General features: G+C 46.0%; 1 protein-coding gene across 7 annotated transcripts in view; it reads right to left on the bottom strand.

Annotated features, from left to right (window-relative positions):
- Window positions 1-17011, bottom strand: part of LPIN2 (lipin 2) — a 166063-nt gene that overhangs the window by 85878 nt on the left and 63174 nt on the right. For all 7 annotated transcript variants that reach the window (XM_038746840.1, XM_038746839.1, XM_038746838.1 and 4 more), the window contains one exon: window positions 16220-16315. In XM_038746840.1, the coding sequence (XP_038602768.1) occupies window positions 16220-16315 (96 nt within the window). The remainder of the gene's footprint in view (window positions 1-16219; window positions 16316-17011) is intronic.

Consider the following 17011-nt stretch of genomic DNA (forward strand, 5'->3'; position numbering starts at 1 on the left):
ACTGTTGGGTAGGGACTGTCTCTATATGTTGCCAGCTTGTACTTCCCAAGTGCTTAGTACAGTGCTCTGCACACAGTAAGCGCTCAATAAATACAATTGATGATTGATTGATTGTGTGACTTTGGGCAAGTTACTTCACTTTTTTTTAAAATGGCATTTATTAAGTGCTTACTATGTGCAAAGCACTGTTCTAAGCACTGGGGAGGTTACACGGTGATCAGGTTATCCCTCGGGGGGCTCACAGTCTTAATCCCCATTTTACAGATGAGGTAACTGAGGCTCAGAGAAGTTAAGTGGCTTCCCCAAGGTCACACAGCAGACACGTGGTGGAGCTGGGATACGAACCCACGACCTCTGACTCCAAAGCCCAGGCTCTTTCCACTGAGCCACGCTGCTTCTCTGTGCCTCAGTCATCTCATCTAGAAAACGGGGATTAAGACTGTGAGCCCCATGTGACGGGGACTATGTCTGAGTCGATTTTCTATCCTAGTGCTCAGAACAGAGCCTGGCACATAGTAAGCGCTTAACAAATACCATAAAAAAAAAAAAAAGACACAAGGTCAAGGGTTGGAGACCTCAGGATATCCGCTGTCTGGGTTTAAGATATCCAGAAGGAAACGAACGCCAAGGGGAAGCTGAATTGGGATAATTTGGGGAGTAAACAGTGACAACTCATTGTGTTTATGTTGTGACAGTTGAGGTTTTATATGGGTGGGAGAGGGAAAATGATTAATTACATGAAGTCCCCTCCACTCTGCCTCCCCTATGAAGTTGGATCTGTTCCCTTTAAGCAACTGCTACTCACCCCACCCTCAGTTCCAAAGCACGTAAGTCAATATCCGTAATTTATTTATTTCTACTAATGTCTGTCTCCCTCTCTACATAGCAACGTCACTGTGGGCATGGAATGTGTCTACCAACCGTGTTATATTGTATTCTGCCAAACGCCTGCACAGGATAAGCACTTAAGCAATACCATTGTTTTTCCACTGAAGAAGGCTGCTACCTCAGAGCACTTCTGCTTTTAAGCCAAACTAGTTGTGGGATGTGAATCCACAATATTTTTTGAGGTTCCGGTGCGTGCAGAGCATGAGGGGCACGCAAATTAATTCATTCACTGTTTGGGGAGCAGCGTGGCTTAGTGGAAAGAATACGGGCTTGGAGTCAGGGGACATGGGTTCTAATCCCAGCTCTGCCACTTTTTTTTTTTTAATGGCATTTATTAAGCGCTTACTATGTGCAAAGCACTGTTCTAAGCGCTGGGGAGGTTACAAGGTGATCAGGTTGTCCCACGGGGGGCTCACAGTCTTAATCCCCATTTTCCAGATGAGGTAACTGAGGCCCACAGAAGTGAAGTGACTTGCCCCAAGTCACACAGCTGACAATTGGCAGAGCCGGGATTTGAACCCGTGACCTCTGACTCCAAAGCCCGGGCTCTTTCCACTGCTAAAGTGTTGAAATTCTACTATAAAAATGGTATTTAAAACTATCTCTGTATATATTCTTATAGGCAAGGAACGGAGATAATTACGAATAACAAAACACCCCCAAATTACCTTTTGGTATGGGTTTGGGCAGAAAAAGCACTCTCCCAAGCACTCAGTACAACGCTCTCCACACTTAAGCGCTCGATAAATACCATCGGCTGACTAAAAATGTTCCGGCCTGGATAGTACCGAAAATTCAATATTACGGTAATTCATGAATTTTCTACACTACATGCTTCATTATTTCTTTCATTCTCTTGAGATGATTCTCCAAAATCAGAAGGGAAATTTACAGAGGTGCTCAATGCATCTGGGGACAGTTCAGATTGATACGGTTATTGCCGAAATTAGAACCCAGGGCCTTCTGATTCCCAGGCCCGGGCTCTAAGTCATGTGTTGGTCAAAGTTGTTGGTCTGGGTTTGTCTGTGACTCTAAAACTTTAGTTTTACAGCAATTTAGCCCGTCCATAGGACTCCACCAATTTTTCCCTTCCAAGGCCCACTTCCTCCTCCTCATCATCAATCGTATTTATTGAGCGCTTACTGTGTGCAGAGCACTGAACTAAGCACTTGGGAAGTACAAGTTGGCAACATATAGAGACAGTCCCTACCCAACAGTGGGCTCACAGTCTAAAAGAAAAAAAATTTAAGCGCTTACTATGTGCAAAGCACTGTTCTAAGCGCTGGGGAGGTTACAAGGTGATCAGGTTGTCCCACGGGGGGCTCACAGTCTTAATCCCCATTTTACAGATGAGGGAACTGAGGCCCAGAGAAGTGAAGTGACTTGCCCAAAGTCACACGGCTGACAGTTGGCGGAGCAGGGATTTGAACCCATGACCTCTGGCTCCAAAGCCTGTTACCCTTTCCACTGAGCCACGCTGCTTCTCGTGGCTTCACTTCTCACACAAATGTGGGCAAGTCAATACTCCAGGAACAAAGCCAAAGGGGTGTGCCATAATAATAATAATAATAATGGCATTTATTAAGTGCTCACTCATTCATTCAATCATATTTATTGCCCACTGTTGGGTAAGGACCGTCTCTATATTTTGCCAACTCGTGCTTCCCAAGCGCTTAGTCCAGTGCTCTGCACACAGTAAGCGTTCAATAAATACGACTGAATGAATGAATGAATGGACTTACCCAAAGTCACACAGCAGACAATTGGCAGAGCCGGGATTTGAACCCATGACCTCTGACTCCAAAGCCCGGGCTCTTTCCATTGAGCCACGCTGCTTCTCCATATGTGAGCCCGCTGTTGGGTAGGGACCGTCTCTCTGTGTTGCCAATTTGTACTTCCCAAGCGCTTAGTACAGTGCTCTGCACACAGTAACCACTCAATAAATATGATTGAATGAATGAATGAATTCTATTCATTTTATTTTGTTACTATGTTTTGTTTTGTTGTCTGTCTCCACCTTCTACACTGTGAGCCCGCTGTTGGGTAAGGACCGTGTCTATATGTTGCCAATTTATACTTCCCAAGCGCTTAGTACAGTGCTCTGCACACAGTAAGTGCTCAATAAATACGATTGAACGAATGAATGAATGTGCAAAGCACTGTTCTAAGCGCCGGGGAGGTTACAAGGTGATCAGGTTGTCCCACGGGGGGCTCACAGTCTGAATCCCCATTTTACAGATGAGGTAACTGAGGCCCAGAGAAGTTAAGTGACTTGCCCAAAGTCACACAGCTGACAATTGGCGGAGCAGGGATTTGAACCCATGAACTCTGACTCCAAAGGCCATGCTCTTTCCACTGAGCCATGCTGCTTCTCACAAGTACAGTGCTCGGCACATAGTAAGTGCCTAACAAATGCCTTATTATTATTATTATTATCATTATTATTATTATTATTATGCAAACCACCAGTCCCGGTGCACACAGAAGTGGCCAGAACCCTCCATGGTTGTTAAGAAGGGAGCGGTTACCAAGGTCGTTTCCTAGCTGCCGCTGAAGAGTCCTTACAGCAGTGAAGATAGAGGTTACTTTTTTTAAAAAAAGGAATTACTGTAATTGACAAAAGTTTCTCTTTCGAGCAGTGCACATCCATCTTCTCCTCAGCCTTGCCCAACAATGTCCCCTCCCTCTTCCGAAGGACTGGTAAAATCAATTCCATAAAGCTGTTCTTGATTAATCCTTCCACCTTTCTACTTTGTATTTTCCCAGTCACACAGTCATCAACTAATGATGATAATAATAATGGTCATGTTGTGTTTATGAAGTGCTTACTGTTATGAGAACCAGCGTGGCTCAGTGGAAAGAGCACGGGCTTGGGAATCAGAGGTCATGGGTTCTAACCCCGGCTCTGCCACATGTCTGCTGTGTGACCTTGGGCAAGTCACTTAACTTCTCTGGGCCTCAGTTACCTCAGCTGTAAAATGGGGATTAAGATTGTGAGCCCCACGTGGGACAACCTGATCACCTTCTAACCTCCACAGCGCTTAGAACAGTGCTTTGCACATAGTAAGCACTTAACAAATACCATTATTATTATTACTACACTCCAAGCATTGTACTAAGCGCTGGGGTAGAGTCACCTTTGGGTGTCAGTTCATTCTTTTATTCACTTATCTGTATATTCACTTTTCCTGTATGTATGTATATATGTTTGTACATATTTATTTTACTTGTACATATCTATTCTATTTATTTTATTTTGTTAGTATGTTTGGTTTTGTTCTCTGTCTCCCCCTTTTAGACTGTGAGCCCACTTTTGGGTAGGGACTGTCTCTATATGTTGCCAACTTGTATTCCCAAGCGCTTAGTACAGTGCTCTGCACACAGTAAGCGCTCAATAAATACGATTGATGATGATGATGAAGTGACTTGTCCAAAGTCACACAGCTGACAATTGGCGGAGCCGGGATTTGAACCCATGACCTCTGACTCCAACCGGGCTCTTTCCACTGAGCCACGCTGCCATGTACTTCAACCTTGAACTATCAGGCCGTGGTGACTCCCCGCAATAAAAAGGATCAAAAGTCTCAGCGGAAATTCCCTACGGGATTCAAGGAAAGCAATCTGAGGAGGATAAAACCTGGATAACAAATGAAGATTACAGTGCATCTATCGTCATCGATGGTATTTATGGAGAAATTCCTGGGTGCGGGGCACTGTACTAAGCGCTTCGGGGGGGGCGGGGTACGATAAAACAGAGTTGGTAGACGTGATCCCTGCCCATGGTGAGCTTCCGTGTAATCAACGAGGGTTCTGGAAAAGGAGGATCAAAAATATCACCGGGATGAGTTTTTAAAACGGTGCGGTTGCCAACGGAAAGGAAGCGGGTGGAAAATGTGAGAATTTAGTTGGGTTCGAAATCAGAGTTCTGACCCAAAAGGAACTGATTAAGACTGGAAAAATAACTATATACGTAGTCAGCTGTTTTCCCTGCCACACTGTACCTGGGGCAGGTCCGGAGGTGGGCTTCCGCTACTCTTAGCTCAAAGCCTTGCTCCGAACAGAATCAAGATTACGGTCGCGGCAGTGGGCTGAAAACTCTGGCCGCTGCCCAGGATCTAGCAGATCGAATCAGTCAATCGTATTTATTGAGCGCTTACTGTGCGCAGCACACTGTGCTAAGCGCCGGGGAGAGCACAACCCAAAACAGACACATTCCCTGCTCACAACGAACTTCCAGACCGAGGCATAGTGGATGGAGCAGGTGTCTGGGAATCAGAAGGTCATGGATTCTAATCCTCCACTTGTATGCTGTGTGACCTTGGACAAGTCACTTCACTTCTCAGAGCCTCAGTTCCCTCATCTGGAAAATGGGGATTAAGACCGTGAGCCCTGTGGCGGACAGGGACTTTGTCCAACAGCACTTGTATATATATTTGTACAGATTTATTACCCTGTTTTACTTGTACATATTTACTATTCTATTTATTTTGTTAATGATGTGCATCGAGCTTTAATTCTATTTGTTCTGATGACTTTGACACCTGCCTACGTGTTTCGTTTCGTTGTCTGTCTCCCCCTTCTAGACTGTGAGCCCGTTGTTGGGTAGGGGCCGTCTCTATATGTTGCCGACTTGTACTCCCCAAGCGCTTAGTACAGTGCTCTGCACACAGTATGCACTAAATAAATACGATTGAATGAATGAATGACCTTGTATCTACCCCAGCGCTGAGAACAGTGCCTGGCACGTAGTAAGCGCTTAACAAATACCATGATTACTATTATTATTATTATTATTAGAGAGGGAGATAGACATTAATATGGAAAAAGGGTCTCCTGAGAGTTCAGATAGCACCCACCTGCCCACCCACCTGCTGTCCCCACACGGATCATTGTCTCTATATGTTGCCAACTTGTACTTCCCAAGTGCTTAGTACAGTGCTCTGCACACAGTAAGCGCTCAATAAATACGATTGATTGATTGATTGTCCAGCCGGGAACGGGTCCGGAGCGAGAAGAGGAGCTGGCATGTAGGAGCAGGAAGCTGGAAGCTCATTGTGGGCAGGGAACGTGTCTACCAACTCTACTGTCTTGTTCACTCCCAAGGGCTTAGGGTAGTGCTCTGCAAAAATAATAAAAATAATAAAAATAAGTGCTCCCTAGATAACATCGGTCTGGGAAAGGAGGCAGATTTAGCTCTCAGAGGGCATTGGGTCTTCACAGAGCTCGGACTTTTGAGCGGTTATCTGGTCCACAGGCCGGACGGTTTAAGCTCTCAGAGCCGCACACTTCTTGGGAAAACCAGAGGGGAGTCAGAGTGGGCAAACTCTAGATGCCTCGGGCAGCACATCCAGGATACAGAGGGGTACACTACTTATATATAAAATAATAATAATAGTGATGGCATTTGTTAAGTGCTTACTATGCGCAAAGCATCATCATCATCATCATCAATCGTATTTATTGAGCGCCTACTACGTGCAGAGCACTGTACTAAGCACTTGGGAAGTACAAATTGGCAACATATAGAGACAGTCCCTACCCAACAGTGGGCTCACAGTCTAAAAGGGAGAGACAGAGAACAAAACCAAACATACTAACAAAATAAAATAAATAGAATAGATATGCACAAATAAAATAAATAAATAAATAAATAGAGTAATAAATATGTACAAACATATATATATACAGGTGCTGTGGGGAAGGGAAGTAGGTAAGATGGGGGGGATGGAGAGGGGGACGAGGGGGAGAGGAAGGAAAGGGCTCAGTCTAAGTGCCGGGGAGGTTACAAGGTGATCAGGTTGTCCCACGGGGGCCTCACAGTCTTAATCCCCATTTCACAGATGAGGTAACTGAGGCCCAGAGAAGTGAAGTGACTTCCCCAAAGCCACACAGCTGACAACTGGCGGAGGTGGGATTTGAACCCGTGACCTCTGACTCCAAAGCCCGGGCTCTTTCCACTGAGCCACGCTGCTTCTCTAATACCAAATATCGAAAATGATACTTGCATATAGCATTAGACAAGGTTCCCTGCCCCTCAGGGAACTCACAATCTAAAAACAAGAGGGGGCAGAGGGGGGAAGCAACAGAAACACAAGATCCGGTCTCATGTGCTTCACCTAGGTCGGTGATTGCATTTGTTGAGCACTTGTTGCCGAACAGTGTACTAAGCACACGGAAGAGTACTAGACGGCAATCATCATCATCATCATCAATCGTATTTATTGAGCGCATACTGTGTGCAGAGCACTGTACTAAGCGCTTGGGAAGTACAAGTTGGCAACATATAGAGACAGTCCCTACCCAACAGTGGGCTCACAGTCACTGTGAGCCCACTGTGAGTCCATTGTGAGCCCGCAATGACAACAGCAACAACCTGGAGCCCTTCTGACCCCTCTGCAGTCCTCTTCCTGTGTCTCCTTACACACCCTGAGGTCCAAACAGCGTGGCCCAGTGGAAAGAACCCGGGCCTGGGCATCCGAGGACCTGGCCTCTAATCCCGGCTTCGCCTGCTGTATGCCCTGAGGCATATCACTTGAGTCCTCTGAGCCTCAGTTTCCTCATGTGTAGGCAGAAAACATCCATCCTCACTCCTACTTAGGCTGTGAGCCCCGGGTGGGATGGGGACTGCATCCGACTGGATGATCTTGTACTTACCCCAGTGCTAAAGTAAAGGGCTTGGCACCGAGTAAGCGTTTAACAAATACCATTGCTATGAAAAGCTGTCCAATTACCGTTTTATGGGGGCGGTGTGTGTCAGAGATCTGCTCTCAGGGACACACGCACATGGATGGCAATCTCGCCATTAGGAACAGCATCTTCAATCACAAAGACTCCCCTCCTCAAAAATCTCCAGTGGCTACCAATCAATCTGCGCATCAGGCAGAAACTCCTCACCCTGGGCTTCAAGGCTGTCCATCCATCCCCTCGCCCCCTCCTACCTCACCTGCCTCCTCTCCTTCTCCAGCCCAGCCCGCACCCTCCGCTCCTCCGCCGCTAATCTCCTCACCGTACCTCGTTCTCGCCTGTCCCACCATCGACCCCCGGCCCACGTCATCCCCCGGGCCTGGAATGCCCCCAATCCCTCTGCCCATCCGCCAAGCTAGCTCTCTTCCTCCCTTCAAGGCCCTGCTGAGAGCTCACCTCCTCCAGGAGGCCTTCCCAGACTGAGCCCCTTCCTTCCTCTCCCCCTCGTCCCCCTCTCCATCCCCCCATCTTACCTCCTTCCCTTCCCCACAGCACCTGTATATATGTATATATGTTTGTACATATTTATTACTCTATTTATTTATTTATTTATTTTACTTGTACATATCTATTCTACTTATTTTATTTTGTTAGTATGTTTGGTTTTGTTCTCTGTCTCCCCCTTTTAGACTGTGAGCCCACTGTTGGGTAGGGACTGTCTCTATATGTTGCCAATTTGTACTTCCCAAGTGCTTAGTACAGTGCTCTGCACATAGTAAGCGCTCAATAAATACGATTGATGATGATGACAAAGGGCATAAGTATAAAGGTCCTAGGGAACTTTGTAGAAAGGAGAAAATTCTCTGTCTCCTCTAGAAGAAACTTTATTCTAGATAAGCAATCTCGCCATTAGTAACAGCATCTTCAATCACAAAGGGCATAAGTATAAAGGTCCTAGGGAACTTTGTAGAAGGGAGAAAATTATCTGCCTCCTCTAGAAGAGACTTTATTCTAGATAAGCTCCACCTGTACTTGGGGCTGGGCTTTTTTGTTGTTGTTGTTAATGGTGTTTTTGAAGCACGTACTATGTACCAGGCACTGTACTGAGCTATGATACAAGTTAATCAGGTTGCATACAGTCCCTGTCCCACGTGGGGTTCACAATCTTAACCCCCATTTTCCAGATGAGGTACCAGGCACAGAGAAGCTCAGTGACTTGCCCACGGTCACGCAGCAGATCGCTTCTGTTTTCAGCAATATGCCCTGTTTCTACCTTGGGTTCTGCTGCTTCTGAATCTTCTTTGGGCATTTGGTATTCACCTCTCCCTCAGCCCCACGGTATTTACGTTCAAATCTATAAATTATTTATTTGTATTAATGTCTGTCTCCCCCTCTAGACTCTCAAGTTCCTTGTGGGCAGAGAGCGTGTCTACCAACTCCATTACACTGCACTCTCCCAAGTGCTTAGTACCATGCTCTTCTGCCCATAGTAAGCGCTCAATAAATACCACCGATCGATTCTCCCCATAGTCCGTGCCAGGGTGAAAACTCTGCAGCATTTAACCCTACTCCACAGGATGGGTTAATTTAAATAAATGTTCCAGAAATCTACAGCTGTTTGCAGCCTTTCTTAGGGTAACGGCGACCAGTGCCTTGGATCACAATCAATCGATGGACTTTATTGAGCGGGTGCAGAGCACTGTGTAAGACGCTTGGGAGAGTACAGGAAGCAGCGTGGCTCAGTGGAAAGAGCCCGGGCTTTGGAGTCAGAGGTCATGGGTTCAAATCCCAGCTCCACCAACTGTCACTTGGGCAAGTCACTTCACTTCTCTGGCCCTCAGTTACCTCATCTGTAAAATGCAGATTAAGACTGTGAGCCCCACGTGGGACAACCTGATCACCTTGTAACCTCCCCAGCGCTTAGAACAGTGCTTTGCACCTAGTAAGCGCTTAATAAATGCCATTATTATTATTATTATTATTACAGTGCGGTAGAATGGGCAGACACAAACCACATCCACAGGGAGCTTATGGTCTAGAGGCCTCTATTCACTTATTTATGCTTGAAGATTCGCATTGAAGATGAAACTTGAGTAGTTTTGGTGACTGCGGAGCAGTTTGCTTACAGTGCACTTGTGGGAAAAAAAAAAACATTATCAACAGGACTCTGAGCTTTGAACAAACTGCCATCTTCCATTTGATTTTACGTTTCAGATAAGGGAAACAAGTGTCAAGGGCTCACTCTGAAAGATATGTAGCAAACCACTGGAGTTTCCCACAAAGCCATGGTTTTTTTTTTACAGTTTGAAGTGAATGTGAGTTATTTGGCTCTTACTGATTAAATGTCTCTTAGATTAGAGCACATTCTGGTTTGGGAGGGGGAAACGTATTTCTAAAAAGTAGCAGAAAGCACTTCGTAAATGTAGGCTCTAGAAAAATATCTTCATTCTTTTGAGCTTTTAGGAATTGAGTTAGTTATACCCTGTCATAGTGTATGAGGGATGACAATTTTATCTACTCAAGAGGAACTCTTTTTAGCCAGTATGTGAGGCCTGGAAAAAAGGATTCAGATTGGTAACAAAACCCATTTGTGTGGGGGACAAGTTACAGAGAAGTAAAGTGGCCCAGTGGGCATCCCACAGCCCTGGGAGTCAAAAAAGACCCGGGTTCTAATCCCAGCTCCAGCATCATGTCTGCTGTGTGACCTTGGGCCAGTCACTTCCCTTCTCTGGGCCTCAGTTCCCCCATCTGTCAAATGGGGATTAAGACTGTGAGCCCCATGTTGGATGGGGACTGTGTCCCACCTGATTAGCTTTTATCTACCCCAGTGTTCAGTAGAGTGCCTGGAACAGGCTCAGCCATTTGTCTGCTAGGTGACCTTGGGCAAGTCATTTCACCTCTCAGGGCCTCAGTTACCTTATCTGTAAAATGGGGATTGAGACTGTGGGCCCCACGTGAGACAGGAACTGTGTCCAACCTGATTTGCTTGTATCCACCCTAGCGCTTAGTATACAGTGCCCAGCACAAAGCACTTAACCAATACCGTAATAATTATTATCATTATAAATACGTAAAAAACCCCCACCTTAAAGACCTCATTACACTGAGTGAAACAAAAAATTCAAGTGCAAAGTGGAGACGGTGGGGCATAATTTTAGAACTGCTACGGTGTAACAGGGAAAATGAAACAAAACCAACACGCGCATACCAGCATCACTTGCGAGTTTGGTTTGTGATGGAGTCAGTCAATCGTATTTATTGAGCACTTACTGTGTGCACAGCATTCATTCACTCATTCATTCAATCGTATTTACTGAGCACTTACTGTGTGCAGAGGACTGTACGAAGCGCTTGGGAAGTACAATTTGGCAACATATAGAGTCCCTATCCAACAACGGGCTCACAGTCTATTAATAGAAACATATAAAATGAGAGATATAGACATAAGTGCTGTGGGGCTGGGCGGGGGGATTCATTCAATTCGATCGTATTTACTGAGCGCGTACTGCGTGCAGAGCACTGTTCCAAACGCATGGGAGAGTACAATAGAACAATAAACAGACACATTTCCTGCCCACAATAAATAAAGGGAGTGAATCAGGGCGACACAGAAGGTAGTGAGAGGAGAGGAAATGAGTGCTCGGGAGAGTGCAATAGAACAATATAACAGACACAGAGTCACGTTCTTTTGACTCTCCCGAAAAACCACGTCTTTTGGATGCCTACTCGTCTCCGTAAAAGTTGGTTCCGTTTCCTCCTCAGAGGAGCCTGCGCTGTTCAACGGCAGAGTGAAATTATGGGGGGCAGGGAGGGCAACACAACAAGCCAGGAGTTTTGTTCTATTCCAACGTATCCAATGAAATCCTGTGATTCCTGAGATGAGACCCACGGTCTTAAGTTCAGCCAGGCTACCGCTGAATTTATTTCTGGGGTGAAGGAACGGTTTTCAAAAAAAAGACAGTCCCCAGAATGATTTGTCACTGTGACGGCTGAATTTTTGCCCGTGCTTATCTGCCTGTCCTCTCTAGCAGTGGCAGGGGGGAGCGTTATTTAATTCAAGTAAAACACCAAATGGGGTTCCGAAGTGCGACCGACCGGATAAGATGCTCAGAATCTCCCTGGCCTGCATGGCTCTTTCATCATCATCATCATCATCATCAATCGTATTTATTGAGCGCTTACTATGTGCAGAGCACTGTACTAAGTGCTTGGGAAGTACAAATTGGCAACACACAGAGACAGTCCCTACCCAACAGTGGGCTCACAGTCTAAAAGGGGGAGAGAAATCGTCTTTCAGAAATCGTCCTGGTTTTTGAAGCTGTTTTTGCTATCATTGCCAACTGGGCTGGCTCTCCTCCACCAGGAAGGCAGAAATGCAGCCTCATTCCCTCCCCCCCTCATCTTGCTGTTTCTTTTCCACCGAGATAAGGCCTCTTTCTCCGCACCAATTCGGCCAAACTGCCACTTGCCCGTGGCTCGGTGGGTAGGGCTGAAAGTATTTAGCTCCGGGACAAGCAAAACCACAATCCCACGGCTAAAATGTGGGGAACTCGATTGCGGAATCCCGCCCTCTTTGCCGCCTAAGGTCTCGGGTCTCCTCGAGGGATGAGAAAACCATCTTCGAGCGGGAGGAGGGGGACGGAGTCCTGTCAAGAAATACCAGTGAGGGTTGGGAGGCAGAGAGGTCACGCTCAACACGGAGGCCTCGCAAGGTGACGTCATCTGCTGACGGCCCAGGGTGGTCCGCGGAGCAGCTATGTCACCCTGTTGACATCGCCGGCCGGGTTTGGGTTCGAGAGCAGTTAGCCTTTGAGATGGGTCAAAGTTAAGGAGCTGATGTTCCTAACCAGAACGGTAAACATGTTTTCCGAGTCCAGAGGTCGACACGGCTCACGTCATCCCCCGGGCCTGGAATGCCCTCCCTCTGCCCATCCGCCAAGCTAGCTCTCTTCCTCCCTTCAAGGCCCTACTGAGAGCTCACCTCCTCCAGGAGGCCTTCCCAGACTGAGCCCCTTCCTGTCCCCCCTCCATCCCCCCATCTTACCTCCTTCCCTTCCCCACAGCACCTGTATATATATTTGTACATATTTATTACTCTATTTATTTATTTATTTTACTTGTACATATCTATTCCATTTATTTTATTTTGTTAGTATGTTTGGTTTTGTCTCCCCCTTTTAGACTGTGAGCCCACTGTTGGGTAGGGACTGTCTCTATACATTGCCAATTTGTACTTCCCAAGCGCTTAGTACAGTGCTCTGCACACAGTAAGCGCTCAATAAATACGATTGATGATGATGATGATGACACCCTGCTAGGCAGCTGGAGGGGAAGGGGGTGGGATCCAGTCACCTGCACATGGGATTCCCCCTAAACAAGGCCACCCCCTCTAGACTGCAACCTTGTTGTGGGCGGGGACTATGTCTCCTACAACCAATCCGTCAATCAATCGTATTTATTGAGTGCTTACTGTGTGCAGAGCACTGTACTAAGCACTTGGGAAGTCCAAGTTGGCAACATAGAGAGACGGTCCCTACCCAACAGTGGGCTCACAGTCTAGAAGGGGGAGACAGAGAACAAAACCAAACATATTAACCAAATAAAATAAATAGAATAGATATGTACAAGTAAAATAGAGTAATAAATATGTACAAACATATATACATATATGTACTTGTATGTACATATATGTGCTTGTACTTCCCAAGCGCTTTGTACTTCCCCTCTCCATCCCTGCATCTTACCTCCTTCCCTTCCCCACAGCACCTGTATATATGTATATATGTTTGTACATATTTATTACTCTATTTATTTATTTATTTATTTAACTTGTACATATCTATTCTATTTATTTTATTTTGTTAGTATGTTTGGTTTTGTTCTCTGCCTCCCCCTTTTAGACTGTGAGCCCACTGTTGGGTAGGGACTGTCTCTAGATGTTGCCAACTTGGACTTCCCAAGCGCTTAGTACAGTGCTCTGCACATAGTAAGCGCTCAATAAATACGATTGATGATGATGCTCTGCACACAGTAAGCACTCAATAAATACGATCGATTGATTGATTGATATATACATACATACACTGTTATATTGGACTTTCCCGACACTTAGTACAATGCCCTGAGCACGCTAAGTGCTCAATAAACACCACTGACTGAGTGAAATTCAAAAAAAGAGGGGCCAAAAGCCTCTCCTGACAGGAAAGGGGATGACTGGTACTTCATTCATTCATTCAATTGTATTTATTGAGCACTTACTGTGTGCACAGCACTGTACTAAGCGCTTGGGAGAGTACAATACAACACCAAACACTTTCCCTGCCCACAGTGAGCTTCCAAGTGGTTTCTTCCACTCCGAATCACTAGGATTTGGGGTCACCGAGACTCCCTCTTGGCAGCGGAGGTGGGCACAATGGCCTGCACACTTTTTTTTATATTAATGTCTGTCTCCCCTTCTAGATTAAAACGGCATAGTGGATAGAGCATGGGCCTGGAGTCAGACAGAAGGTCGTGGGTTCTACCCCCGGCTCCGCCACTTAATAATAATAATAATGATGGCATTTATTAAGCGCTTACTATTTGCAAAGCACTGCTCTAAGCGCTGGGGAGGTTACAAGGTGATCAGGTTGTCCCACGGGGGCTCACAGTTTTAATCCCCATTTTACAGATGAGGTAACTGAGGCACGGAGAAGTTAAATGGCTTGCCCGAAGTCACACAGCCGACAACTGGCGGAGCCGGGATTCATTCATTCATTCAATTCAATCGTATTTATTGAGCGCTTACTGTGTGCACAGCACTGTACTAAGCGCTTGGGAAGTCCAAGTTGGCAACATCTAGAGACGGTCCCTACCCAACAGCGGGCTAACAGTCTAGGAGGTGGAGACAGATGACAAAACAAAACACGTTAACAAAATAAAATAAATAGAATAAATATGTACAAATAAAATAAATAAAATAACCTCTGACTCCAAAGCCCGTGCTCTTTCCACTGAGCCACGCTGCTGTGTGGCCTTGGGCAAGTCACTTCACTTCTCTGTGCCTCAGTTACCTCATCTGGAAAATGGGGGTTGGGACTATGAGCCCCACGTGGGACAGGGGCTGTGTCCAACCTGATCTGCTTGTATCCACCCCATTCATTCATTCAATTGTATTTAATGAGCACTTACTGTGTGGAAGGCACTGTACTAAGCGCTTGGAAAGTACAATTCGGCAACAAATAGAGACAGTCCCAGCCCAACAACCGGCTCCCGGTCTAGAAGGGCTCTTAGTACAGTGCCTGGCACATAGAAAGCACTTCGCAAATACCACACTTATTATTATGGTATTTATTAAGCGCTCACTATGTGCCAAGCATTTGTGGGAGAGGACCTGTATATATGTATATATGTTTGTACATATTTATTACTCTATTTATTTATTTATCTTACTTGTACATATCTATTCTATTTATTTTATTTTGTTAGTATGTTTGGTTTTGTACTGTGAGCCCACTGTTGGGTAGGGACTGTCTCTATATGTCGCCAACTTGTACTTCCCAAGCGCTTAGTACAGTGCTCTGCACACAGTAAGCGCTCAATAAATACGATTGATTGATTGATTGATTGATTGACTGATTCTCTGTCTCCCCCTTCTAGACTGTGAGCCCGCTGTTGGGTAGGGACTGTCTCTATGTGTTGCCGACTTGTACCTCCCAAGCGCTTAGTACAGTGCTCTGCACACAGTAAGTGCTCAATAAATACGATTGATTGATTGATTGACTATACCTGTTACATTGTACTTGCCCAAGCTCTTAGGACAGTGCTCTGCACATAATAAGCGCTCAATAAACCGACTGACTGATCCACCCCAATGACAAGAACGGCAACAAGCAGTCTCCTAACCAGACGTGAAAACTGTTGAGGACTTGTCATTTCATTTCGGTGAATAATAATAATAATAATAATAATGGCATTTGTTGAGCGCTTACTATGTGCAAAGCACTGTTCTAAGTGCTGGGCTCAAGGCCCTGCTGAGAGCTCACCTCCTCCAGGAGGCCTTCCCAGACTGAGCCCCTTCCCTCCTCTCCCCCTCGTCCCCCTCTCCATCCCCCCATCTTACCTCCTTCCCTTCCCCACAGCACCTGTATATATGTATATATGGTTGTACATATTTATTACTCTATTTATTTATTTATTTATTTTACTTGTACATTTCTATCCTATTTATTTTATTTTGTTGGTATGTTTGGTTCTGTTCTCTGTCTCCCCCTTTTAGACTGTGAGCCCACTGTTGGGTAGGGACTGTCTCTATGTGTTGCCAATTTGTACTTCCCAAGCGCTTAGTACAGTGCTCTGCACATAGTAAGCGCTCAATAAATACGATTGATTGATTGATTGATTGGGGGGGATACAAGGTGATCAGGTTGTCCCATGTGGGGCTCACAGTCTTAATCCCCATTTTACAGATGAGGGCACTGAGGCTCCGAGAAGTTAAGTGACTTGCCCAAGGTCACACAGCAGACATGTGGTGGAGCCGGGATTCGAACCCATGACCTCTGGCTCCAAAGCCCATGCTCTTTTCCACCGAGCCACGCTGCTTCTCTGAGCAGGGCAGACTCGAGCACAAGGCAGTGAGCTGAACGAAATGAGGGCTACTGTGAGGACTTACATCTTCCTCTTCCGTCTCCTGCACAAAGAAAGCTTCTCCATTGTCGCCCAGCTTCATGTGAAGATCCACCGCATCGCCGTTGATTTCGATGTCGATCTGAAGGAGGAAGAAGAGCCGTAACTTGAAGGGGGGGGCGTGTACCCGCCGGATTTGGTGTTCAAAGCGCGGTCTGCTGAGTGACCCTGGGTAAGTCGCTTGACTTCTCTGTGCCTCCGTTCCCTCATCTGAATAATGGACATTAAGACTGTGAGCCCCATATGGGACGGGGACTATGTCCAACCTGATTAACCCACCTCCCCCATTTATCATCAACATCAATCGTATTTATTGAGCGCTTACTGTGTGCAGAGCACTGTACTAAGCGCTTGGGAAGTACAAGTTGGCAACATATAGAGACAGTCCCTACCCAATAGTGGGCTCACAGTCTAAATTTATCTTGCTTTGTGGCCTTGGGCAAGCCACGTCACTTCTCCGTACCTTGATTACCTCATCGGGAAAATGGGGATGAATACAGCGAGCCCTGTGTGGGACAGGGACTGTGTCCAACCTGATTTGCTGGTATCCATCCCAGCGCTTAGTACAGTGCCTGGCACGTAGTAAGCGCTTAACAAATACCATCATCATTATTAATAAAACTTTACTGAAGGCCCAGCTCCTCCAGGAAGCCTTCCCCAACTAAGCTCTCCTCTCATTCATTCATTCATTCATTCAATCGTATTTATTGAGCACTTACTGTGTGCACAGCACTGTACTGAGCGCTTGGGAAGTCCAAGTTGGCAACATATAGAGACG

This window comes from Tachyglossus aculeatus, chromosome 5 (assembly GCF_015852505.1).
Source record: "Tachyglossus aculeatus isolate mTacAcu1 chromosome 5, mTacAcu1.pri, whole genome shotgun sequence".
Classification (NCBI taxonomy): Eukaryota; Metazoa; Chordata; class Mammalia; order Monotremata; family Tachyglossidae; genus Tachyglossus; species Tachyglossus aculeatus.